At 36.7% G+C, this 27,820-nt stretch overlaps 1 protein-coding gene across 1 annotated transcript; it reads right to left on the reverse strand.

Moving 5' to 3' along the window:
- Nucleotides 1-23,082: 23,082 nt before the first annotated feature.
- LOC141695422 (serine/threonine-protein phosphatase BSL1-like) lies at nucleotides 23,083-26,754 on the reverse strand. The gene is made up of 10 exons (XM_074499669.1): nucleotides 26,743-26,754; nucleotides 26,389-26,627; nucleotides 25,647-25,731; nucleotides 25,451-25,555; nucleotides 25,182-25,381; nucleotides 25,037-25,112; nucleotides 24,082-24,372; nucleotides 23,913-23,996; nucleotides 23,342-23,399; nucleotides 23,083-23,220 (listed from the first exon to the last, which is right to left on the reverse strand). Exons 1-9 carry the CDS (start codon nucleotides 26,752-26,754, stop codon nucleotides 23,379-23,381), a joined length of 1,113 nt encoding a protein of 370 aa, XP_074355770.1. The 3' UTR covers nucleotides 23,083-23,220; nucleotides 23,342-23,378.
- Nucleotides 26,755-27,820: the final 1,066 nt, after the last annotated feature.

The raw sequence follows: 27,820 nt of genomic DNA on the forward strand, positions 1-27,820 counted from the left end.
GAAGGATGATCAAAGAAAGGACAGTAGCTGATTAAAGGAAAGAAGATCGAGATAAACATAAGAAGAGATATGCATGAAGAAGGAATTCGGTGAAGAATGGAATACTTGGAAGAAAACATATCTGATTGATATATTTTAGGAAGCAGAATTATATTCCATATCAATTAGCAATTATCTTGTAACTGTGTAGTATATAAACACAGACATAGGGTTTACACTAAAAGTGTTAATATATTCGAGAAGATTATTCATTATAACCCTAACAGCTCTCGTGATATTTGTTCATCACTGAGAGGTAACAGTTCCATACTGTAACAGAGTTTATTGTTTCAATAAAGTTTGTTTTCTGTTACTTAATATATTAAAGTTTGATTTGATTGTATTATACACTGTATTCACCCCCTCTACAGTGTGTGTGACCTAACACAACTCTCGTCTCTGACTTTTTCCTGGGAAGTTGAAATCAAGGTGGTCTGGACCTTTTATTGTCAAAACTGTGTTTCCACATGGAGCGGTGAAGATTTTTGAGAATGATCCGGACCAAGCATTCAAGGTTAATGGTCAGCATTTGAAACAATACTATGGGGACACGGCAAACCGGGAAGTGGTTAATGCCGTTTTATTGTCAACTTGAGTAAGGTACGTCAAGCTAATGACGAAAAAGAAGCGCTTCTTGGGAGGCAACCCATGATTTGTTGTTACAGGAACCCTTAGAAGTTAGTAACCTATCCAAAACCACAAAAAAATCAAAAAAACAGGGAAAGGAAAAAAAAATTCCAGAAGACCCCTGAGCGCCCGCTCAGGGTCCGACTGGGAGAAATTTTTTTTAGTCCAAAAAAAATCTGAAAAACAAAAAAACAATTTACATCCCCATTACCCACGATTTATTCTCCCATTACCCACATTTTTAACCCTCAAAACCCACTTCTAATCAAATTTTACCCTAATCCCTACCCTATATATACATACACCTATCCCATATATTCCCCATACACTTTCAAACCTTAAACTCTCTCCCAAACCCAAACACACAAATCTTAAACACTTTTGCTCAGTTTCGATGGCACCCAAGAGATCAAGGACTATCGATAGCAGCAGCACTGCCCCTATTGCTGATTCTTCGAGGGGTACTGCTGCGAGGCCTCGTTTGAATGATAGGGCTGCTGAGGAGAAGTATACTAGGCTTCTGGGTAAGCCAATTTTGAAGGAGAGGGGGTACCTACCATCGGGGAGGGATGGTGAGTTGTTGCCTATGATTGCTGAAAAGGGTTGGATTGCTTTCTGTGAGTCTCCCGAAGCAGTTCCGATGAGCGTGATTCACGAGTTCTATGCGAATGCGAAGGCTGAGAAGAATGGGTATTCTGTTGTTCGGGGGATGACGGTGGATTATCACCCTGTGGCGATTCGCCGTGTGATTGGGCAGCGACAGAAGAAGCCCACGGAGGAGAATTGGAATGAGAAGACTGCTGAGGATTTTGACTTGGATTTGATTTATGCTACTCTCTATAGGTCGGGCACAGTTTGGACCTTCAGGACTGGGACTAACGAGTATCGTCACTTTCCGGCGATCGCGATGAATAGGCATGCCCGTGCATGGAATGCTTTTATTTATGCTAATATTCTACCTACTTCACATGCACATGAGGTCACAGTTGAGAGAGCACAGTTGTTATGGGGAATTTTGAATGAGGAGTACTATGTGGACCTTGGTGAGTTCATCTACCAAGGAATTCTGAAGTTTTTTAGGGGAGCTAAGCACATGAACATCCCTTATGCATCCACGGTTACCTAGCTTTGCCGAGCGGTGGGAGTTCAATGGCCGTCTCATGAGCAGTTGCAGTTGTCGGCCGATCCTATTGATTTTGGGACTCTGCATGCGATGCAGGAGTGGACCGGTGGTGAGCCCGAGGAGCATGGGCTGGGTTATCGTCTTCCAGGAGGGCGTCCAGCATGAGGTGCTACCATGACGAGGCCAAGGCGAGATGAGGCTGGTTCTTCTAGAGCTCAGGTGGGTGCTGGGATGGCTGATGCCCACTATAGGAGGCTGTGAAGGAGGATGGACGCTATGTACGAGACACAGAGCAGGTTTGCTCAGGAGCTCACCCTTCCATTTGGGATTGCTTTTCGAGGCCTTGGAGCTGACATCCAGTGGCCAGTTTTTGGTGATGACTCTGCATATCCGCCTCCTGATATACCACCCTCTGAGGGTGATGATGATGATGATCTCTCCGAGTAGGTATACCCTGTGTTCCTTTCTACTACCTTCACTGGGGACAGTGAAGATTTTAAGTTTGGGGGTGGTAGTTAAGGAATATTTTGTGTGTGTGTCATATAGTTGCATATTCATGATAGTTTAGTTCATATAATTGCATAATTTTTGCCATATAGTTTTTTTTTATTATTATTTATAGCTTTATTTATCATGTCATGTAGCTCATGCATATACCATGATCCCTTTTGCGCTGATTTACCAAGTGATTTGTGATGTTGATACGAGTGTAGTGATAGCGTTAAAGTGATGTTGAGTCGTGTAGGTTGATATGCATGCTAGAAATAGTTGTAATTTCACTAAGTCTTAGAGAATGCTTAAGGATTAGATTGTTGTTATGGTTTGACGGTTTTCGAGGTTAATCTATTGATTATGCTTAAAATTTTATAATAGGTTCTTAGTGATAAAAGGCATGAAAAGAAAAAATGCAGTAAAAAATGAAATTCATTGCTAATTGTGGCTAGGCGTCAAATAGTTAGTAGCCGGCTCGTATTTTTATGCGAGTAGTTTAGGGTTGAGCAAGAGGGAGCGAAACGCACTTGCTCAGAAATTTTGAAAAAAAAAGAAAAAAAAGAAAGAAAAATAAAAAAAGAGAAAAAAATAAAGAGTTAATACATAATTGATCACGAGTGGGCTCTTTGGTATTCGAGTTATTAAGTTCTTAGGGGACTTTGTGCCTAATGACCTAAGGCTTTTTTAGTCAGGGATCCGTTAACCTAATGCTCGCTACATGGATGCCATTATATAAGTCTTTTGTGGACCTCACTCATTGCACGGTTAAATAAGCATTTGTTGTTATAAATAAAAGCTTGATTCCGTAATAAGCTCCATAATATTGAAGTGTTATAAGTCATTTTGTGCCTAGAATTTTTATTCTTCGTATAATCATGCGATTTTCTTGAGGATAGTTGAGTTATGATAATTGATCTAGTTTCGAAGCATATCTGTTAAGCATCTGCACACACCACATTTTTGGTTGTATATTAGTTTGCATGATTGATTAATCTTTTTTTACCTAATTGCATTTGTTAAGATATCGTAAGTTGGTTGGTTTGGTCGTAGTAAGGGGGATCGATGCATTTCATATAGATTGCATTCATGCATATTTTTGTTTTGTTTTTGAGTCTGTGACGCTTAAGGACAAGCATCGATTTAAGTTTGGGGGTGTGATAAGTGGCATTTTATACCACTTAGAACATCTTATAATAGCTTGAATTGGTGTCTTGAAATCAAATATTTTGTGTATTTGATGCGTTTTTCTAGTGTTTGTGCATTTCAGGATATTAGTTGCATTTCGGGAGAGAATTCATCAATAATAAGCCTTGACATGTGTTTAGAATTGCAAGTGGGAAGATAGGAGCAGATTGCAGCGAAGAAACGGAGTAAAAACAAAGTATTTTCCAGAAGGGGTCTGAGCGCCCGCTCAGCTCTGCTGAGCGGCCGCGCAGGAAGCTGAGCGCCCACTCAGGAATGCTGAGCGGCCGTGCAGGGTCGTAATTTCAGATTAAATATTTTAGACTCCTACTTCTGTTTGGCTTCCAACTTCTGAGTTATCTGGGTTTTATATGACTCCTATATAAGTAGATTTCAGAGATGTTTAAAGAGGTTGGATCGTAGTATTAATCGAAGAGCGAAGGAGATAAGGAAGAAGACCGTTTTAGCACACCGCAACGAAGAGGAAGCATATTTTCTTGTGATTCTTTATTTCGTTGTAACATTGGATGCTAGTTTTCTTTACTTTGAACCTATTTACTCTTGTGACGTACTCCGGTTTAATATAAGTAGTTTTAGTTATTATTATTGTGTGTTATTATCATGTTTTCATATGAACCCATGATGACGATGAGTGCTAACATGGGCTAATCGTGATCATGGGGTCATAATGGATTTACTATGGAGTTCTTTAGTTAGTTGTTTAATACCTTAGTGTGTGATGATTGTATGATATCTAGTATTGGTTGTGCGTATTCGTCTTATGTGCGTCGCGAACATATAAGATAGGGTGTTAATCTCTTGTGAAGCGACGGTGGATCTTGAGATTTAGAACTTGCCATGCTAGCATAGGTTCATGTAAGAGTATGCATGATTAGTGGGTAACTCTAACCGTTTTATTCGCCCTGTGTAATCAAAAGGAATAACTTGTGCTTAAATCGTTATGTTGTCAATTTCTGTAGACATATAGGGACTCAACATAATTGTAACGACCGGGAAATTTACGTTGTATAATATCATATTATGTGTATTAATATGTCAATTATGTGTGATTATCCGTTAAACCCTAATTGTTATGTATTACGTGTATTCCGTGTCATTTCTGTATTTTAAGGTATTTTTCAGATGTTTTATTTCACATTCATAGGTTTCATTTCAAACGTTTTACGACCCAAACAATGATTTTAAAGCCAGTATTTCAAATAAAATAATGGGCCTTATTTTTCATCAAACGGCTTTTACAATCACATTATTCTGAACATCTAGATATTTTATAAATTTTCTCGTTTTACGAAAAATGACTTTTCCGGGTCCCATTGGGTGTTAAAAACCCCACAAAAATCATATTTTTATTTTTATAAAATTATAGGACTTTTATTTATACCATTTCTTTGTATTTTGCATTATTCACAATTTTTCAGAAATTTTGGCATATATATTGTATATATAAAATAATTATAAATTAAATTTTAATACCCAAAAAATTATGAAAATTAGGGCCAAATATTTTTATTAAATGTATAATTAGCCCCTAATTTTATTTAGGAGTATTATTTTTCACCCTATAAATAGCCTAATTATCAGTTAATTATTATTAATTAATTAATAAAAATTCTGCAAATTTCTGGAAATTCTCTGAAGAACAGTTCGGGTCGGATTTCAGGTCAAGAATCAATCACTGTTTTTGAACGTTTCTGAACACCAAATCGTAACATGTGAGTATCCAAATCGATCCTCTCAAGTTGTTCTTTCGGTTTCTGGTATCAAAAACATGTTTTGATGTGTTAATTTTCGATTTTAATTTCTAGGGTTTATACCCGAATTGGTACTTTTTGATTCTGGGGTTATTTGTTGAAATTGATGTTATGAACAGCTTTATTTGATTGTTTATGATTGATTCCTGCTAATTAATTTGACTGACGATTGTTTGAATCGATAAATCGATATCTAGGGTTTATGTGTATCTTTAATTGATCATTTTTGATTGTACATATATCTGAGGTATGTTAGAGTATGGGGGTTTGATTGTAGGGGTAATAAGCTTTATTTTGATATATTATTTGTAATTTTTCATGTACGGAATCGTGATTTTGAGTTTTGATCGGACTTTTGTTTGATTTGATCGGAGAATTAGTTGTAGGGGTTATTAGGATTAGATAGTGGTATGGTTGAATTGCTGATGTGATTTTGAATGAGATAGAGGGTCGAATCGATCCAAACGATCCCGTTTTGGCTATGAATCGAGCTCACCGGATTCTCGCCGGGTTTTGCTCTGTTTCGCCGGGAAAGCAGATACAGGGATGGACAGACGAGAAGGGCGACGGGGATGTGTAGCTGGAGTTGTGAAAAATTGATTGGCATAAAAAATGGACTGAAAACATGTGGTTTTGTGTAGGAATTAGCCTCGTCGGAATCGAGCTCCGGTGGCCGGAACCTCGCCGGTTTCTGGGTTGTGAAGAACACCGGCGGGTTGTTCTTGCCAACTCGGACCCGACACGGTGGGTTCTAAATTTTAACCCGGTTTTAATCCTTCAAAACCCTAACCCCTTTTCTGATTTCTGTTTCTGAATTTTAATTATTTAATTATATTTTATAAAAACAGAAATTAGATTTATTAATTCTAAAAATCAATTAAAAATAGTTTTTAAATTCTGTAAAATAGTATTAATAATTCCTAAATTATCTTATAAATTTATAAATTCGAATTTAGTGATTTAATTAAGTATCTAATTATTTATTTAATCATTTATCTATTTATTTATTTATTTATTAGTTAATACTTAATAAATAAGAACTATATTGATTGAATATTATGAGAAACGATTCGATAAATAAGGGAATAAAATGAATAACTCGTAATTATACGAGTAATTGAACGATAAGTTCAATTATTAATATTATTATTATTATTATTATTCAGAAGATAGTGAATTATTCGTATAATATCGTAATAATTATTTGTAATGAATAATTAAATACAGATAATTGATTTAAAACGTATACGTGCAATAATAACAGTAATGTTTCGATAATTCTGTGAGAAACGCGAATAACTCGAAGGAATACGAGTAGGGGATCTTTGAGTTGAAATATGATTCGAATAATGACTCATTTATTCAATAATTAACGTATCAGTTAATGATATCGATTATTTATTTATAAATAATCGATCTAATCGAATAAATAACGATAAGTATGAATATTCGTAATAAATTGTGATTAATCCTAATAATTAGGTTATTAAATAATTAATTATTAATTAATTAATAGTTATTTATTTAATTAATATTTAAAAAGTGATTAATTATTTCGATAATTGATCACATAATTTTCGATAAATCATAACTTATTCATTTTAACTCCAAAAATTGTAAAAAAATTATTTTTAACTTTGATTTTTCTTAAATAATTATTTAAAAATTATTTTAGGATTTAAAAAGTTGCAATAATTATTTATATTGAATAATAAACTAAATTATCAGTATTTAATTGATAATAATTCAACCGTTAGTCCGATTTGAGCGAAAGGAAAGCCATTTTACTCAGAAAAATGAATTCTTTTTATTAAAAATAATATGAAGACCTAATTTCTTCTAGAAATTAGCTGGCTCTAGTATTAGCTTGATTATCAGTTGAAATACGTACCGAGACGAATTTGAAAAATTCCGGAAAAATGGGAAATGAAGCAGAAGGTGATCAACGGAGCAATCAGCGAGTCGATTTTGATTCTAAAAATTATTTTAGCTATACAAATGAGTATGTGCTTATGTGTATTATGTGGTTAATCGAGTCTTACTTGCTTATATGTAATATACGAGTCGGTCATAAGCGTATGGGTAGACAATAGGAACGAAATGAAGTCGATTCAAGATGCAATTGAAGTACAAAATGACTTAACCAGTCTATTTTGCCAACAGAAGCTAAGCCAGCAAGGCAAGTCGAGTAAGTGATAGACAAAAGTGAGTTAATTGCAGTAAGTCGCGCAAAAGGCAAGTTTCTCCTCTATTCTATTTTTCAGAATAGTGATATTCTCTTCAGATTATTATTACAATTGCACTCTTTTAATTCTCTTGTTCATATTTCATTTCACTTCTTGATTTATTCTTCTCATTTGAATTCATTATTCATATTCTAATTATTACTCACAATTATTGATATATTCTGGTGATTAGAATATATTAAAGCATACCGATTGTTCCGGTTGCTATTCCAGGGACTGGATAATACTACTTCTGGGATTAAGTTTACTTAATCCTAAGGACCGGGACATAACATGATCCTTGAAATGGGCCGTAGTGCCTGGGTGCCCGACGGGATCTATATAGTGAGATATAGATCTGCACTGTATCCTGGCTGATCAGCAGGGTATAGCTGCGACCTTGAGTCCAGTTTAGCTTATTTGTATTCGCCAGTAATGGCCTTCTTTCTATTCTTGTGAGGTTATATCTTTACAGATATACCTGGGTTACAGATTCATATATATTGCTTTAACACTGTTTATATTTTGTAGACTTGTTGAGCAATTTTTGGTTCACCCCTTTTTATTGTTATTCACCTTATTGTTTTCAGTTAAGAAGGAATATGAAACCCATCAGGACACGAGTGGTAAAGAAGCGGGTCAAGCCTCGGGATCCTCTCATACCCAAGGTGTTGATCCCAATCCAGGAAGAAAGCTTTGAGTTGCCCGAGCAGGTGGAGTGTTGATAGATAGAGTATGTTTGAATAAAAGTTGAACTTAGTTTAAAATGAATTAGACAATGGTTTGTAATAAGGAGAGTTTGTGAGATTTTACATGTTGGTTTGTAATAAAAGTAGTTAGTGGTTCTTGTTTTTATACTTCAACCTAAAAAGGTCCTGGTTAGTGTTAAAGGGGTTTAGTTTCATTTCTTTATTATTTATTAATAAGCTTGTACAGGTTCGGTGATTAGCTCGTAACCCCCAGACTTATACCCCGGGTTTGGAGGGCGTTACAATAATTGATGCCTATTCAACTTCTATCTTAATTGTGGATGTTTGGTAGAATGGTACTAGTACAATGAAAGTTGGCTTTTATCAGTTTCGTGTTATTCGATTAATATCATCAATGTTGCATGCTAAGGGTAATAACAATAATTATTGAAGGAAGTAGTAATGAAGTTGTGATCTCATGAGTGTTTTAATATTGTTAATTCAAGTGTTAATTAAGTGCTTAATTATAGTAGTCAATTGTAGTTAATAATTAGTTAATCAAATCTAAGTGTTATTGTCTTAACATTGAGAAGTAATCATACATTGGTGAGTGAGTTTAATTGAACATAATTAGTCTGAGTCTCTGTGGGAACGAACTAGAAAGTATTCTATATTACTTGTGAACGCGTATACTTGCGTGTGTTATTAGTGCGTGTTTTTGCCCTAACAGTATCATCAGCTAAAAATTGAAGCGGAAGATATACCCAAGACGGCGTTTCGAACGAGATATGGACACTACGAGTTTTTTGTTAATATCGTTTGGTTTGACGAACGCGCCAGTCGCATTCATTGATCTCATGAATAGAATGTTCAAGTAATATTTGGATAAGTTCGTCATAGTGTTTATCGATGATATATTGATATATTCCAAGACGGAAGAAGATCATAAGGAGCATTTGAGAATTTCCTTGGAAATTTTGAGAAAAGAAAGGTTGTACGCCAAGTTTTTGAAGTGTGAGTTTTGGCTAAAGGAAGTACAATTTCTTGGTCATGTAGTTAATAAGGAAGGAATCAAGGTAGATCCAGCCAAGATAGAAGCTGTGATGAATTGGGAAAGACCCAAGACTCCTACGGAGGTCAGAAGTTTTCTGGGATTAGCCGGATACTATATAAGGTTTGTGCAAGATTTCTCTAAGATTGTTGTTCCACTGACTAAGTTGACAAGGAAGAACGAGAAGTTTTTGTGGACAGATAAGTGCGAGGAAAGCTTTCAAGAATTGAAGAAGAGATTGGTAACCGCTCCAGTGTTGGTGTTACCATATGAGAAAGGAGAATTTGTGATTTTCAGCGATGTTTCATATAAAGGAGTTGGATGTGTGTTAATGCAACATGGGATGGTAATAGCATATGCGTCAAGGCAACTCAAGCCGCATGAACAGAAATATCCCATGCATGATTTGGAATTGGCAGCAATTGTGTTTGCCCTTAAAATTTGGAGGCATTATTTGTACGGGAAAAAGTGTGAGATCTATACAGATCATAAGAGTTTAAAGTATATTTTCACTCGGAAGGAGTTGAATATGAGACAAAGAAGATGGTTAGAATTGATCAAAGATTACGAGTGTTCAATAAATTATCAACCTGGAAAGGTGAATGTGGTAGCAGACGCTTTAAGTCGCAAGAAAAATTGAATATGTTAATGATAGGGAAGAAAATAAGGCCTGGGTATGTAATTAATGTTGCATTAATCAAATCAGAATTGGGCCAACAGCTAGGCCCATTTGAGAAGGACAAAAACCCTGAATATTAATTAATTTCGTAATTAATTAATAGGGGATAAGTCAGCTGATAAGATGAGTCCAAATGGAGAAATTAATCCTTGTAGATTGGCCTCCAAGGAACCCGGTGGGATAAGAAATTAGCTTCCTACTTCTTAGGACTCCAAAGTCCATTCTAATTCTGAGACTTGCCCACCAAGTCTCCTAACCCAAGTCCAATTCTAGGACTCCTAACATCTATATAAGGGGCCTCACCCCACAAATACATTTTTTGACTTGTTCCTTGGCAATCAGCAGGGTACATAGGCATCTTGTTAAGGCAGATTGAGTCATGAAAAACAAGAGCAGTCAAATCGAGCCTCGAAGCTCACGTTCCCTAGTAATAAATATAGCAATTATTATACCTTAGTTTTTGATCCATAAGATTTGGCGCCGTCTGTGGGAAACAACAACAACCATGGCGAGAACACGGAGAACAAGCAGCGCCCTTAAAGGAGGAACACCCGCGGGGACAACCCAAACAATTTCGTCAACCGTGGAGATATCTCCGCATTCAACCTTTGCCGCCACCCAAGGAGAAGCCCAGGTAGGGGCAACTGAACCTCAGCCACAAGGGATGATTCCCTCGGCTACTCAGGGGATGAATTCCCAACTTCAGCATCTACATACACCTATGAATTCTCGACCCGTTGGGTATGAGTATTCAACTATTGTGACTACTAACCCCCCTTATGGGATGCCCCTTTACCCCGAGGTTAGAGGAGGTGGACATGCTGGACGGAGTGAAGCACGAGGGCGAACACATCCTACATATAAGGTTTGGCTCCTATCCCAGAGGATCAGGAATTTTCTGGTCCTTATACTGAGAGAGACTCCGAATCTTCGAATGATGAAGTGGCTCCAAGAAGGAGACGTGCTGGCAAAGAGCCGATGGCTGATGGTAACCAAGGTCCTAGGAGCACCCGAGGGGTGAATCCCCAAGAAGTGCAGGAGAGCATCAAGGCCCATGATGCTGAGATTCAAAGGCTGAAGCGCGACTTGGAGGCGCACCAGGTTCCCAGGCCCCCATTACCACCTAGGGGGGGAAATCCTCCTCCAATTATAGACCTGGATGGTCCGTCACAAAGAAGGGTTGTAGTCCCAAGAGCTGGTCCAAGCAATCTTTTTCCCCTTGGAGATCCTGATGATCCTACTCCACCATTCACTGAAGAGATAATGAGTGACCATATCTCAAGGAAGTTCAAGATGCCCACTATCAAAGCTTATGATGTCACGCGAGATTCCGTTAATCATGTCAGGACATTCTCTAACGCACTTTTGTTGCAGCCCGTGAATGACGCTATTAAGTGTCGGGCCTTTCCTCAAGCCCGGTCGGGTATGGCTCAAAGATGGTAAAGTCATTTTCCCTCGAACTCTATTGGGTCCTTTAAAGAATTAAGTCAGGATTTTATTAAGCAGTTCATCAGCGGGAGAGTGCATGAGAAAAGTTCAGCATCCCTCATAAGCATTGTGCAGGGAGCGAAGAAATCCTTGAGGGACTGCCTGAATTGTTTCACGAAGGAAGCTTTAAAAGTCCCGGACCTTGATGACAAGGTAGCCATGATAGCACTGCAACATGGATCTAGGGATGAGTTCTTCAAGATGCCCTTGGCCAAGAGCCCCCCCTGAAAGCATGTTGCAACTCCAAGATAGGGCGGGGAAGTACATCAAAGTGGAGGAGATCATGAGGAAGACAGTGGTGAGTAACGAGCCCACTAGAGGCAAGAAGCAAAAAACTGATATGGAATATATTGCTAAGGACAAGTATCCCAGAACTGAGCAAAACCCTGATTCAACCCCAAAGAAGGGAGGACCTGGACAAAAATTCACTGAATACGCTAAGCTGAATGCTCCTAGAAGCCAGATCTTGATGGAAATCGAGAAAGATCAAGATATTCGTTGGCCTAAACCCTTGAAGGATGATCCTTCCAATCTAGATAAGAGCAAATATTATAGATTTCACAAAGATGTTGGTCATGACACCGATGAGTGTAGGCAACTGAAAGATGAAATAGAGTTCCTCATTTAGAAAGGAAGATTGAACAAGTACACTGGGGAATGAAGAGATAGGAATAATAATGGGAGAAAGAACTTTGAAGATCGTAGGAGGGACCAAGACGATCAGGGGCGGAATCCCCAGCCTAGGGGACCAGTTATAAATGCAATCTTTGGAGGACCACGACCCCGAGGGCCTGTGAATAACACAATCTTAGGAGGACCAACCGCTGTTGGATTATCCAGGAACTCAAGGAAAGCATATATCAGGGAGGTTATGCATATTGTTGGGGAAGCCCCGAAGAGGGCCAGGACAAGAGTAACAATGGCATTTGATGATTATGACTTGGAGGGTGTGAAATTTCCCCATGACGACCCGCTGGTCATAACACCGATAATAGGAAACAGCCCGGTTAAGAGGGTCCTTATGGATAATGGTGCTTCAGTGGATATCTTGCTCCATGACACCTTTTTAAGGATGGGTTATAATGATTCTCAATTAACCCCGACCGATATGCGGATATATGGATTTGCAGGAGTGGAGTGCCCCGTGGAAGGGATAATCAAGTTGCCAACAACCATAGGTCAGGAATCGAGGCAAGCAACACATATGTTGGACTTTGTGGTGGTGAAGGCTAGTTCAACTTAGAACACTATCATGGGGAGAACAGGGATACATGCCTTCAAGTCAATCCCTTCTTCCTATCATTCAGTTATGAAGTTTCCCACCCGGAATGGGATTAGAGAAGAAAAAGGGGATCAAAAAATGGCTAGAAGTTGTTATGTGGCCTCACTGAGGGCAGATGAAGTCGGGGGGGGGGGCAGGTTCTGCCTATCTAGGATCTGGATATCCGAGAGAATGATGAAAAAAGAGGGAAGCCAGCAGAAGACTTGGTTTCGATTCCTCTAGCCCCCGAGGACCCTGAGAAAGTAACTTTCGTTGGAGCAACACTAGAGGAGCCCCTTAGAAGGAAGTTGATGAAGTTTTTGCAAGAAAATAGTGATGTGTTTGCATGGTCGGCAGCCAATATGCCAGGTATAGACCCGGAACTGATCACTCACAAGCTGAATGTAGATCCAAGTCGAAAGACGGTGAAGCAAAAGAAAAGATGTTTTGCCCCAGAGAGGCAAAATGCTATAAAACAGGAAGTAGATAAGCTCTTAGAGGCTAGTTTCATTGAGGAAATACAATTTCCAGAATGGTTAGAAAACCCTGTGATGGTAAAGAAAGATAATGGGAAATGGAGGATGTGTGTGGATTTTACTGATTTGAATGACACATGCCCCAAGGACTGTTTCTCGTTGCCAAGGATAGATACTTTGATAGATGCCACTGCTGTGTTGGGAACCACGAACTTAGGGTGTTACTACGTTTTAGATAAAGATTACGAAAAGAGGATTACCTCTTTAATGGTTGATTCCACGCTCTTTTATTGTATTCCCAAATTCCCTTGAGCGAAGTGTGGCCTCGGTCTTCTCAAGTTATCCTCTCTTCTTGCTCCTTGGTGGCTACAATATGTTTTCACACAATTGCCAAGCAAGAAGAGAATAAGAATATATATAGGCTACAATAGGGACCATGGATAATTAGGTTGGGCCTTCTAATTACATCTTGAGCCTAGCCCAATGTAATTAAATATTTATTCAATCCACTAAAGAATTAATATTTGCACTACCTTTCCTAATACCGTAATTTAATTAATTCGGTTCCAATATTATTTGCTTATTAAATTCCCCATGTTTAAAATATCATATGTCCATTAATTAAATAAATTACTGATAATTTATTTAATTAATATCTTTTATCCTTGATCATCCACTCAACCTTTATTTAATTATGCCATAATAAATTCCACCTACAGGGTTTCACATAATTAAATCTTTTTTAGCTTTCAAGGGGACATCATTAACCCGAATATTATCAGGACATGGATTCCTTCAATAAATAATATCCACCATGTATATAATTCCATCACCTAAAATATAATGATATAATTCAAAAGAATTATTTCATATATAAATTAAAGCATGTAAATAATATACACGTGTCAATTACTATTTCCGGATTAAGAACCTAAGCATTAATAATAACATAGAATCTTAGTTCTCCTTCTTAATCAGTATTAAGGAAACAATTCTAAATTTGATCCTATTCAATATACAAAGTATACTAGTATTATTTATTAGTCAATATAAACTAATCTAAATAATACTACAGCCATACCAGTGGATTGTCCAACACCACTTGTGCTGTGAACCTTATTATATTATATAACCGTATTTAACAATCTAATATTCTGTATCCCATTTGATACTAGATTGTTCAAAATATATAATATTTGACAACATGTAAACATTCAAATGATTCTCAAATAAACTGGCCAAAAATAAATGTACATACTTCAAATAAATATTTTCAGTATACACTAACAATCTCCCACTTATACTCAAAATATTCTATGTGTACATCAGTGTTTATTTAATCCACTATTACATAAATCTATGTGTCCATCCATCTGACTCCTATCGCTTCCACGTGCTTGTCAAAAACCTTGGTTGGCAAGCTCTTTGTGAAAGGATCTGCTCGGTTGTCTTCTGATGATATGTGAGCCACAACTATATCCCCTCACTTTACGATTCCTCGTATGATATGATACTTACGTTCAATATGTTTAGCTGCTTTGTGGTCTCACGGTTCCTTTGAATTTGCCACATCACCAATGTTATCACAATACACCGTCAAGCTCCTAGGCAAATTAGGTACCACATCTAAGTCCAAAAGGAAGTTCCTGAACCATACAGCCTCCTTGGCAGCCTCAGAGGCCGCCACATACTCGGCCTCCATGGTGGAGTCTGCAATGCATTTCTGCTTTACACTCCTCCATATAACGGCTCCACCTCCCAAAGTAAAAACATATCCCGAGGTTGATTTCCTCTTATCCCTATCTGATTGGAAATCTGAATCAGTATATCCCAAAGGAAATAGATCTGAGGCCTTGTAAATTAACATATACTCCTTAGTCCTTCTCAGGTACTTGAGTATAGTTTTTACTGCACTCCAATATTCCTGACCTGGGTTCGACTGATATCTACTAACCATGCCTACAGCAAATCAGATGTCAGGCCTCGTACATAACATAGCATACATTAAGATTCCACATGCTGAAGCATAAGGAACTGCTTTCATGCTCTCTATATCCTTAGGTGTCGAAGGACACTGCTTCTTAGATAGAGCAACTCCACGCTTAAAAGGTAAAAAACTTTTCTTGGAGTTCTGCATGTTAAAACGAGCTAATACTTCATCAATGTAGGGCTCTTGAGATAAAGCCAACATCCTTTTCTTGCGATCCTTTATAACTTTGATCCCAAGGATGTATGCCGCTTCACCTAAGTCCTTCATGTCAAATTGTTTGAACAACCATGCCTTTACTGATGACAACATCTCAACATTGTTTCCAATGAGTAAAATATCATCTACATATAGTACTAGAAAAACCACTGCATTACCTTCACTTCTCTTATACACGCACGATTCACTTGGACTTTGATCAAATCCATATGACTGGACTGCCTGATCAAAATGAATATTCCAGTCTCTAGAAGCTTGTTTAAGTCCATAAATAGACCTCTTAAGCTTACATACCAGATGCTCTTGGCCTTCCTTAATGAATCCTTTTATTTACTACATATAGATGGTTTCTTCAAGACTTCCATTAAGAAAAGCTGTCTTGACATCCATTTGCCAAATCTCATAATCGAGATGAGCTGCTATAGATAAAAGAATACGGATTGACTTAAGCATGACTACCGGTGAAAAGGTTTCCTCATAATCGATACCTTCTTTCTGAGTATACCCTTTCGCAATAAGTCTTGCTTTCCAGGCTTTCACCTTTTTATCTAATCCCCTCTTTTTCTTGTAGATCCACTTACATCCAATAGGTTTTATACCTTTGGGTGGTTCCACGAGCTCCCAGACCTGATTAGAATACATTGATTCTATCTCAGATTCCATCGCCTTTTGCCAAAGATCTGCATCTTTGTCTTGTACTGCCTCTTCGTATGTACGGGGATCATCATCATGTTCACCAGGGACCAAGTATGAAGACTCTCCCAAAAACATGAATCTATCAGGCTGTTGAACAACCCTCCCACTACGAAGAGGCATTGGTGCGGTATTAGTGACAGGTTGTACATTATGTTGTGGTTGTTCTACTTGTACTACAGCTTCATGGGTATTATTTGTCCCTCCCACTAGTTTCTCTAAAACGACACTACTCATGAGTTTGTGATTCATTATATAGTCCTCCTCCAAGAATCTTGCATTAGTGCTAACAATGACATCCCGATTCTTCAGACTATAAAATAAATATCCTTTCGTTCCCATGGGGTAGCCTACAAACAACCTTACTTCTGTACGAGATTCTAACTTAGTCGCGTTCTTGTTCAACACATGTGCTGGACAACCCCATATTCGAATATGTCTTAGACTCAGTTTATCCCCGGTCCACAATTCTAAGGGGGTTTTAGGAACCGACTTAGAAGGTACTAAGTTCAAAAGATAAGCTGCTGTCTCTAAGGCATGTCCCCAAAATGACTTGGGTAAATCCGAATAACTCATCATCGATCTAACACTCTCTAAAAGAGTCCGATTCCTTCTCTCTGCTACACCGTTCTGCTGGGGTGTGCCTGGTGCAGTTAACTGGGATTCTATCCCATTTTCTGATAAATATTCCCTAAATTCTCCAAGCAAGTATTCGCCACCACGATCTGATCGTAGTGACTTGATACTTTTATTAAGTCGCTTCTCCGTTTTAGCTTTGTACTCTTTGAACTTATCAAAGCACTCAGACTTACGGTTCAACAAATAAACGTACCCATATCTAGAATAATCATCAATGAAAGTGACGAAATATTCATAACCACCTCTTGCTTGGATATTCATGGGTCCACATAAATCAGAGTGAACCAATTCTAACAGTTGTTTGGCTCTATTCCCTTTTGCCTTGAAAGGCCTATTAGTCATTTTACCTTCCAAGCAGGATTCACAAACTGGAAATGGCTCCACTGCCAATGAGCTTAAAGGCCCGTCTACTACCAGTCTTTGAATCCTCCACAAGTTAATATGACCTAATCTCAAGTGCCAAAGATATGTTTGGTTCAAACTAGAAGGTTCCTTTCTTTTAGTAGAGTTAGAAGATGTGTTGTTCAATTCCCTAAATTGCAGTTGCAGTGCAGGTTGACTAGGATTAATTATATACAAATTGTCTTGTAATGTACCAGAACATATAATTCGTTTATTCATCATAATAGAAACATTACGATCCAAACAAACATTATAACCATCCAAAGCAAGTTTAGAAACCGAAATTAAATTCCTTCTAAAAGAAGGTACATAAAGACAATTGTTCAAAACCAAAATCCTATCGGAACCAAAAGATAAATGAATAACTCCTACTGCAACTACTGCTACTTTCGTAGCATCTCCTATGAACACGTATATCTCACCATCTCTAAGCATTCTGGATAGTTGGAACCCCTGCATAGAATTACAAACATGATCAGTGGCTCCTGTATCTACACACCAAGTGCTCGTAGATATAGCCGCTATAAATGTTTCTGTAACTAGAGAAAGAGACATACCAGTATTGTTTGTCTTCTTAGGAAGAGGACAATCCTGTTTCCAGTGACCTGACTGTTTGCATCTGAAGCACTTTCCCTTAGGCTTTTTCACACCACCCTGAACTCCCACTGCCTTCACAGCTTTCTGTGTCTGAGCCTTTTTCTTCTTCTTAATACCTTTTGGCTTAGAGGAAGAACCTTTCTCAGCCACATTCACTTGAACACTCTGCCGAAATAATCCTTCAGCTGCCTGAAGTTCTGTCAGCAGTTCCGCGAGACTATACTGCCTCTTGTTCATGTTGTAATTCAAGCGGAACTGCTCAAAACTCTTGGACAAGCTCATAATGATAATGTCAATCTGGGTTTCCCCGTCAAGTTTAGCACCAAGGATCAGATGAGACATCATCTTGAGAACATGATCCCTTACAGGTGTGCCTTCAGCCATCTGAGTGTTCATTAAAGCCTTCATGGCTACTTGCCTAGCAGCCCTATTCTGATCTCCAAAAAGTTCCTTGAGATTAAATAGCATATCCGAAGCAGTGGCCATAGACTGATGCTGATGCTGCAAAACACCCGACATTGCTGCCAGAATGTAACATCGTGACATTTCATCAGCCTTAATCCACCGTTTATAATACTCTTTCTCATCTTCAGGAGCATCAACAGCAGGCTGTTCAGGCTTGGGTTCATAAGTGCAAAACTTATACTCCTCAGCAGTCAACGCAATGTCCAAATTTCGTTTCCATTCAATATAGTTAGGTCCGGTAAGTTTGTTATCCTTAAGTATGGTGAATAGTGGATTAAAACCCATTTTATCCTGAGAATCATGCATAAAAACATCACATAAATAAGGGTGCATTAATTATTAAGATCTATTGATTCCTCTAACAATTATTAAAATTTAATGCACTAACAAATAAACACCATAAGCTTCTGGTACGCCACGATGTGTGACATGTATACCACCTAATTTTGTTTAAATGTTACTTCAGTCCTATTACTAAACAATATTCCACGTTGGGGTGGACTATATTATTTTTCATAGCTAAGTGTATACCATCATCAAATCTTAAATTATTTGAAATCTATGGAACTTGGTACGCCACGATGGGTGGCGTGTATACCTTCCAATTATTCATAATTTTGCCTTGAATAGAATACTTCAATTCAATATTCATCAATGGTTTGATTTCCAGGTAGTGGAGGAGTCACATCGGTCTCGCTTAAAACCCACAGCCTTACAAGTTCGATGAACCCGTTTTTGACAAAATCGTCCCAAATCAGAAATAAAGAAAATCCGTATTTATTCCTTTCAAAATTTATTAATTTAAGAAATTTGTTCTAGTAATTTCTATAACGTTCTAGACACCATAAATTACATGCCACGATGGATGACGTATATATAATTTATATTCGTCTTTATGTTAAATTACCTACAACCAATAATGGAGACCATGGGATTTAATTTCATATTAATTCCCTCTCCCACTTAGATTTTTTTTTATTAAAATTGAGGAATTTTAAAATTAAATGGGGCCCTATGTTGTTATAATTATGTCTAATCATGCATTCAAAATACACACATAATTTTAGCAACATATAACATTTAATTAAAGCAATAAATAAAATTTATGTCCATGTCGTCCTAATTAAGTTAAACATGTAATTTTAAAAGAATTACACACATAATTAATGACACACACAATCAATAAATTAAAGCAATAATTAAAATTTAATGGAAAAAATTAAAATAAATTTTCCACTATTATGGCCCTTGAAAAAAAATCCAGCTCTCAAAAAAAATCTGCCCCAAGCGCGCCCCGACGCCCCCAGCAGCCCCAGCAGTCCCAGCTGCCGCAGCAGCCCCAGCAGCCCCAGCTGCCGCAGCAGCCCCAGCAGCCCCAGCAGTCCCAGCTGCCGCAGCGGCCGCAGCGCGCGCGCCTGTTGCTTTTCCAGTGAGTTTTTTTTGATTTTGTTCGATCCAAACATCAACAGTAGCCCCTTGTAATCGCACAGCGGAACAAAAAACTACCGGAATTGATTTCCGATCGCACATAACTATTACAAAATACCCGGAACAATTACAAAAAAATAGATCTAATACAAATATAATTTTGTAAAATCTATTATAACACGATCAACCCTCATGGTAAATTACAACCACGATTAAACCACGTGGAAACCAAAACAAAAATTAACCACGATTAAACCACGTGGGATCCAAACACATAATTAAAATATACATGACCATAATAGTGGATTAACAACCTGCATCAAAATCAATACAAGCAAAACACTATATACACGCATATATAATTACGACATGGACATTATATCATAAAACGTAGAACCCATTACCTGGCTCTTGATACCAATTGTTGGAAACCACGGACTTAGGGTGTTACTACGTTTTACGATAAAGATTACGAAAAGAGGATTACCTTGTTAATGGTTGATTCCACGCTCTTCTATTGTATTCCCAAATTCCCTTGAGCGAAGTGTGGCCTCCGTCTTCTCAAGTTATCCTCTCTTCTTGCTCCTTGGTGGCTATAATATGTTTTCACACAATTGTCAAGCAAGAAGAGAATAAGAATATATATAGGCTACAATAGGGACCATGGATAATTAGGTTCGGCCTTCTAATTACATCTTGAGCCTAGCCCAATGTAATTAAATATTAATTCAATCCACTAAAGAATTAATATTTGCACTACCTTTCCTAATACCGTAATTTAATTAATTCGGTTCCAATATTATTTGCTTATTAAATTCCCCATGTTTAAAATATCATATGTCCATTAATTAAATAAATTACTGATAATTTATTTAATTAATATCTTTTATCCTTGATCATCCACTCAACCTTTATTTAATTATGCCAGAATAAATTCCACCTGCAGGGTTTCACATAATTAAATCTTTTTGAGCTTTCAATGGGACATCATTAACCCGAATATTATCAGGACATGGATTCCTTCAATAAATAATATCCACCATGTATATAATTCCATCACCCAAAATATAATGATATAATTCAAAAGAATTATTTCATATATAAATCAAAGCATGTAAATAATATACACGTGTCAATTACTATTTCCGGATTAAGAACCTAAGCATTAATAATAACATAGAATCTTAGTTCTCCTTCTTAATCAGTATTAAGGGAACAATTCTAAATTTGATCCTGTTCAATATACACAAAGTATACTAGTATTATTTATTAGTCAATATAAACTAATCTAAATAATACTACAGCCATACCAGTGGATTGTCCAACACCACCTGTGCTGTGAACCTTATTATATTATATAACCGTATTTAACAATCTAATATTCTGTATCCCATTTGATACTAGATTGTTCACAATATATAATATTAGACAACATGTAAACATTCAAATGATTCTCAAATAAACTGGCCAGAAATAAATGTACATACTTCAAATAAATATTTTCAGTATACACTAACATGCTGGACATGAGATGCTGAGCTTCATGGATGGATTTAGTGGATACAATCTGATCAAGATGCATAAGGACGAAATCCCAAAGGTATCATTCATCACTGACTTTGGTGTTTATTGTTATCTTGTTATGGCATTTGGTCTCAAGAATGCAGGAGCCACCTATCAAAGGTTGGTAAATAAAATTTTTAAGGATCTTATTGGCAAGACCATGGAAGTTTATGTTGATGACATGTTAGTCAAGAGTCTAGTGAAGACTGACCATATAACCCATTTGAGGGAAGCTTTCGAGGTCCTGAGGTACCACAAGATGATGTTAAATCCTATAAAGTGTGCTTTCGGAGTAGGATCTGGAAAGTTTTTGGGATTGATAGTCTCCAAGAGAGGAATCGAGGCCAATACCGATAAAATAAAGGCAATCATGGATATGGAGCCCCCAAAAACTATTAAAGATGTTCAAAAGCTCACTGGAAGGGTTGCTGCATCGGGACGATTCATCTCAAAGTCTGGAGACAAGTGCTTGTCGCTCTTCAAGTCTTTAAAGAAGGTTAAGGATTTTATATGGAGTGAGGAAAGCCAGAATGCATTCGAGGAATTAAAGAAATATATGGCTCAGGCCCCGTTGTTGGCCAAGCCAGCTTTGAATGAAGTTTTATACTTGTACTTGGCCGTTTCAGAGAGTGCCTTGAGCGCTGTATTGGTTAAGGAGGAATTGAAAATCCAGAAACCCCACTACTAGAAAAAGTGGAATAATTATCGGCTAAAAACCGATGTCTATGAACAAAAAAATCCGATGTCTTCGTGGGTGATGTTAAAGACCCCCCCCATTTAATATCGGTTTTAAAACGATGTTAAAGAATACTATAACATCAATTTTTAAAGATGTTAAATTTCTCATGCACATCTAATCTTTATATATTATCATATAATGATAGATTTATCAATTTAAACATATGTGAGTTAAGCATAATATTTCAATTTACCTATTAAACTGATGTTACTAATACCAGTAACAACAGTTTTAAATTAAAACTGATGTAAAAATATCTTTTCACATCGGTTCTTTACTTTAAACTGATATCTATTGGTCATAAACTGATGTCTAGAAAGCTTATAACATCATTTTTTTGTTTTAAGTTTTTTTTTCTTGTAATATTTAACATCGATTTTGTTTGGTGCGACTGATGTCAATGTTTAACAAACTGATGTATTAAAGTTTAACAGACATCAGTTTTTTTATTTTGTAGCTGATGTTAATAGTGTTAAATTTTCTATATAAAATGATGTATGATCACCTGTTTTATTCATGCAAAATTTAGAAATACAAATGCCAAAAAATTGTGAAAAAAAACAAATATGAACCACCAAACATCACTACTATACATTCATCCATAATCTTTTCTAATTACTATCTATAATCTGAATACATGCAACCAAAATAAAGGTGTTTTTAGATTGTAATACAAGTACTGAGCAAGAAAGACTTTAGCAGAAGCAAACTCAAGAGAGATGCCAGCTATTTCTCCAGTTTTGAGGGCTTTTGCATAGTCATGCGTTGATGTGTACTTCTTGATATTTGCAGAGTCGAAACCCAAGGCATTGATCATGTATGATTTGTGAAATGACTCTCCTCAATACCCAACTGTTGCATTCATCTTCTTGAGTGTTGCAACATAGAACCCATCGAATTGAAAAGGTCTTGTTTTTTCTCATGAGATTCAAATAAAATTAAAAATATTTTATGAGAGTAAAGTAATCCACTGATCCTGCAGCTGGCAACTCATTTACATTTCTGGATATTTAGGGAGTGGTTTTATAGTTATTGCTAGATATAAGCATATATAATCAGAACTGTTCGATGGAACAAATTTATTTAAGCATTGCATTTTCATGTGCTACTTGTGGATCTTCGCACACACACACATACACAAACTGCATTAACTCACCTTTGAGAACCAACATCCCAGAATATTGTCCCAAACAATAATGCTATGAACACTGTGAATAGGAATCTCACAGCATTGTATGAAGGATTGCGCCAATATGACCAATTCTGTTTCCAGAGGCAAGCCATACATTGGGTGAAAGAGGACTGAGAGTATTGAGTTGGAAAGTACAAATCCTTGGAACCTGGTGCAGTTGTGCTTGCTTGCTTTATTACTTCTTTATTTCTCCTGAATTATTCATCCCAAAAATATTAACTAATCATCTCATCAATTTATATAAGCTTGAGCATAATATTTTCGAATCTTAAGATTGATTTCTCTACATGTATAGTTCCGAGTTTTTATACACCTCAGCGAAGTTAATTCCTTTTGTTGCTTCACGTGCTTCAAGTAACTCCTCCGATACCCTAATTTATTCATTTTAAGTATAAACAGTATCAAAAATATGTTAGGGACTAAAGCAAATTCTAATGCAAAATATTTGAGTGCATAGATCACACATAATCAAATTTGTTTATAGTGAAAGACATTATTGTCTAATAAAGGTTTAAAGCAAACAGTAAGCTTAACAGCCGATCCGAGAACATGGATGAATAATGAGCTAGTAAGCCAAATTGGTTGCACACACATTTTCTAAATCTAGTGTTCCTCTGATGTTGGTAGAGTTAGTAACTTGAAAAGGTAATGGAGTTCAACTAATATCTGTGGGTTTAAGTTCAAACTGCGGTGCCCAAATATTCTCAAAAATAAAATAAAATTGGACAATAAGGTTGATTCATTCTTCAATTCCAATATATATAAGCCCTTCTATCCACACCTTAAGGTTTTACGGGAGTTGATAACAAAATAAAATCAAAAATAGTCATGCACTATAAATTGCATGTAAATGATTTGAGTTTTCTTGGACTGATTTAGCTTACCTCAAAGTACTCAATTAGATGGCAAGAAAGATGGCCTAATGGACCAACATATATTTCTTCACCTCCACATTTCAATAGGAGCAGCTGCATTTAAGAATTTATTCAGTAAGATTCTAGATTAGCTTATAGAACAAAACATTAATTATGCTAGTGCATTATTAAATTTCACCTCATCGAAAGCATCAAATATGTCAACGCTCGGCTGGTGTATGGTGCACACCACAGTTCTTCCTGTATCCACTGTGTTTCTCACTGTCCTCATCACTATTGTTGCTGCCCTGGCATCAAGTCCTAAAGTGGGCTCATCCATAAAAATTATAGATGGATTGGCTACCAACTCAACTGCAATCGTCAGCCTCTTGCGCTGCTCAGTTGAAAGACCATCTATACCAGGTAATCCAACTAGAGCTTCCATCAAAGGACTCAGCTCTACAAGCTCCATAACCTCCTCAATGAACATCTGTTGTCCAATAAAATAATTTAAGTCACTCAATTTATATGCCTAAAGTACGTAAACAGTTATTTGCTCAAATCTGATTCTAGCCTTGAAGTCTGTCAATTTGGAAAAACAATTACAAAAATTTATGGGAATTATATTGAACCACGAGTATGATGATTAGATAAACTGTCCTGTAAGGGTGTTGGTCAAGTCTTGACAGAAAAAGTTCAGATTTTATGGATACCATGACAGCCTGACATAATAATTATAAAACTGAAGTTTTGATTTAAAATATTTAGATATTAGAAAATAATTTATCACCCAAAGAATATTAGTCTTACATTCAAGGGCAGTTGAACAATTTTAACCTTAGAAACTAGACAGTCCAAGTGGTTGTCATCCTGAATGTTGGACATAAATACACATTTATCCTCAATAAGGTGTTAGCAGTTTTTTATGACCTGAAATAAAAGGATAAAAGTTAACAAACATTTGTACAGACTTATACAAAGTAGTAATACTTTTATTCTTTGAATTTTAAAAAGAAGTTATTTTAGTATATAACTAATTGGCATCTGGCACTTCAACCATACATCAAACTATTGTACAAACAGAGATATTTAATGAACCAATGTGTTATGTAGTTGCAAGAAACAAGGAAATAACATATTAACAACACACATACCCCAAACGTAACGAGGCCAGGTCCTCTGGCATTGTGTCTCAAACCTTCTACACTATCATTTTCTGTGGGATCAGACCTGCAAAAAGATACAATTGTACAGAAAGCACTCAAACAAATTCGAAAGCAGACGAACTAAAACACGTACCACAACAAATCCATCAAGACCAGAGATCCAACATCCATGGTTATGGGCCTTTTTAGTTTCTCTATATGTTCTACTTTATGTATTGACCTCCCTATACCTCCATGCATGTAGATGATCTTCTTCTCAATAAGGGCCGCAAGGGGAAGATAGTTAAAAAGCTGATTCAACTGTGTCCATGCCCAGATTCCATCATTTTCTCCCTGAAAATTCATTAACCACCAGTGCACTTGAAAGTACTTTAGAAAAATGATATCTTACAAGACCTACACATCATACATTCTCTCAATGCATTCAAGATGGAAACCAAAGAGTGCATTAATATCCGCAGCCTCATGATTCCCACATATTAAGTGAACATTCTCAGGATACTCAATCTGAATAGTATATCAAAGAGCTAAAACCATTAAATGAGGGAGGCACTGCAAAATGAAATGAAGCACTAGAATTGTCATGATAGAAACTTGCCTTTAATGCAAGGAGTAGAGTGATAGTCTCCAAGCTGTGCTGTCCTCGATCAACATAATCACCCAGAAATAAATAATCAATGTATCTGAAAAATTAGAATATTGATATAAGGTACTTACTATAAAAAGAATGGTATTCACATTCTGAGTCCCTAACATTATGCTTCGATAAGCACTGATCAATTGTAATCAATATATTACAGAAAAAACCACCATTAAGAACATATTTCTCTAGGAAAGGAAGAAAATTAAGAACATCTAGGCCGTGGCAACAATAACAAATATCTAATACATGACAACATGTATACTATGCTTTATCATGCCATGTCTCTAAATTTCTTAGTCTCGAAAACTGACAAACTTTTGTAATCACTTGGAATATATATTTATCTTAAGCATTTTTTGGTAATTCAAGCTTTCCTTTGGTAATCTGAGGACATGCGATATGTAGGGAGGTTCAGTCAGTCAAGGGCTGCTTTTGACTTCATCGGTGGTCTGTTTAAAAAAAATATTCACATCAGCTTCCCTAAACCCAAGATAATATTTCCCTCTGAACATATAAGCTGGTTAGCTCATGGAAGCATTATTAATACTGAACCTACCATGATTAATACAATTACACATCTGGCCTATTAACTTAAACTGTCCAAGTACAGCTTAAGTGTACAGGTTACTGATTCTTTTATATTAAAGCACATAATGTACAAAGACAAAGGTTCGTGTGAAATTTGTTTAGTACTTACGTTATATCTCCCGTTGTAGAAGGATATCCATATTCATCGAATAATCGCATTAAATCTCCAAATTGTCCATGAAGGTCACCAAACAATTTGGTAGGAGCTTTTAATTGAAGAACTGTTGGCTCATTCATAAAAATTTGTTCAGCTGCGTAACAAAGCTCACCCACTTCATAAGAATCCAGAAAAAACCTCCTATTAACAGGAGGTTTCCAATTTCGAGGCCTGAGCAATGTAGATATGATCTGTAACACAAGAAGATAAGATTATATTAATAATGCAAAAAAGCACCAAACATCTTTACCGGGATAAATTAAGATTATATAACAAGCGAGGTGTATCTGTAGATAATTTAACAACCTGGAAATCCATAACAAAAAACGAATTCATAAAAATGCTCAAGAATATTAAAAACAATTAAAATATTGAAAAATTACCCAATGTAGAACACTACTGAAAACGATTAAAAATATGAGAAATTGCACAACTTATATTAACATGCTCAATGTATTATGCACAATAAGAGCAATCACTCAACTAATTAAAAATTAAAAAATTAGGTTTTCAAATTGAAACCCCCAATTCTAAATTAGGGTTTAAAACTTACTTAATTCAAGCTTTAACCTCCAACTCAGACTTGAACCCCAACTTGAACCCCGACTTAAACTTGAACTCCGACTTAAACTTCGACTTATCTTTAAAAAGACAGCACGGAGAGATATGAGAGTAGAGAGAGAGAGATAAGAGCCCACACAGAGAGAGATAAGACAACACAAGGGAGAGACAACATTCCACACAGAGAGATAACTTATTGAGAGAGTGGTGGGTGTTCTTGGATGAGAGCATAGAAGAGTGAGAGACGAGAGAGGGGATTTTTTGTTTTAATGTTACAATCTGTGTTTTATGTTTTATAATTTTGATTTTGATTTTTAATTTTTTTTTTAACTAAAAAGAGGTGAACATTTGGTTGAAAAGAGGGGGAATTTTTGTAAGGCAAAAAATAAGGGGGAAATCTTTAAGAGGGAATGAATTATTTGGTTATGGGGGAATGGGGAAGGCGCGCTGATTAAATTTTTTAAAACAGACTTTTAACATCGGTTGGGCTAAAACACCGATGTTTATAAACACAAAAGACATAGCTTGCTCAAAACCGATGTCTAGTAAGGGCTGTGATGACCCAATTCGATGAATGCCATGTTTAGCACATTCTGAGGGAGAAAAATGCCAAGGCAGATGCATTATCAAAGTTTGCTTCATCTGAGATAGAGGAAAGTTCAGGAAGTGTATACTTTCGCGTTCTGAAGACACGGAGCAATGATGTTAAGCTTGTAGCTCCTATAGGTATATAGGGACGTCATGGATAGATCCCATTAAGACCTATATTTAAACCGGTTGGTTGCCAAATGATGCTACTGAAGCACGGAAGTTGGCTATTCGA

This window comes from Apium graveolens, chromosome 11, assembly GCF_009905375.1.
Source record: "Apium graveolens cultivar Ventura chromosome 11, ASM990537v1, whole genome shotgun sequence".
Classification (NCBI taxonomy): Eukaryota; Viridiplantae; Streptophyta; class Magnoliopsida; order Apiales; family Apiaceae; genus Apium; species Apium graveolens.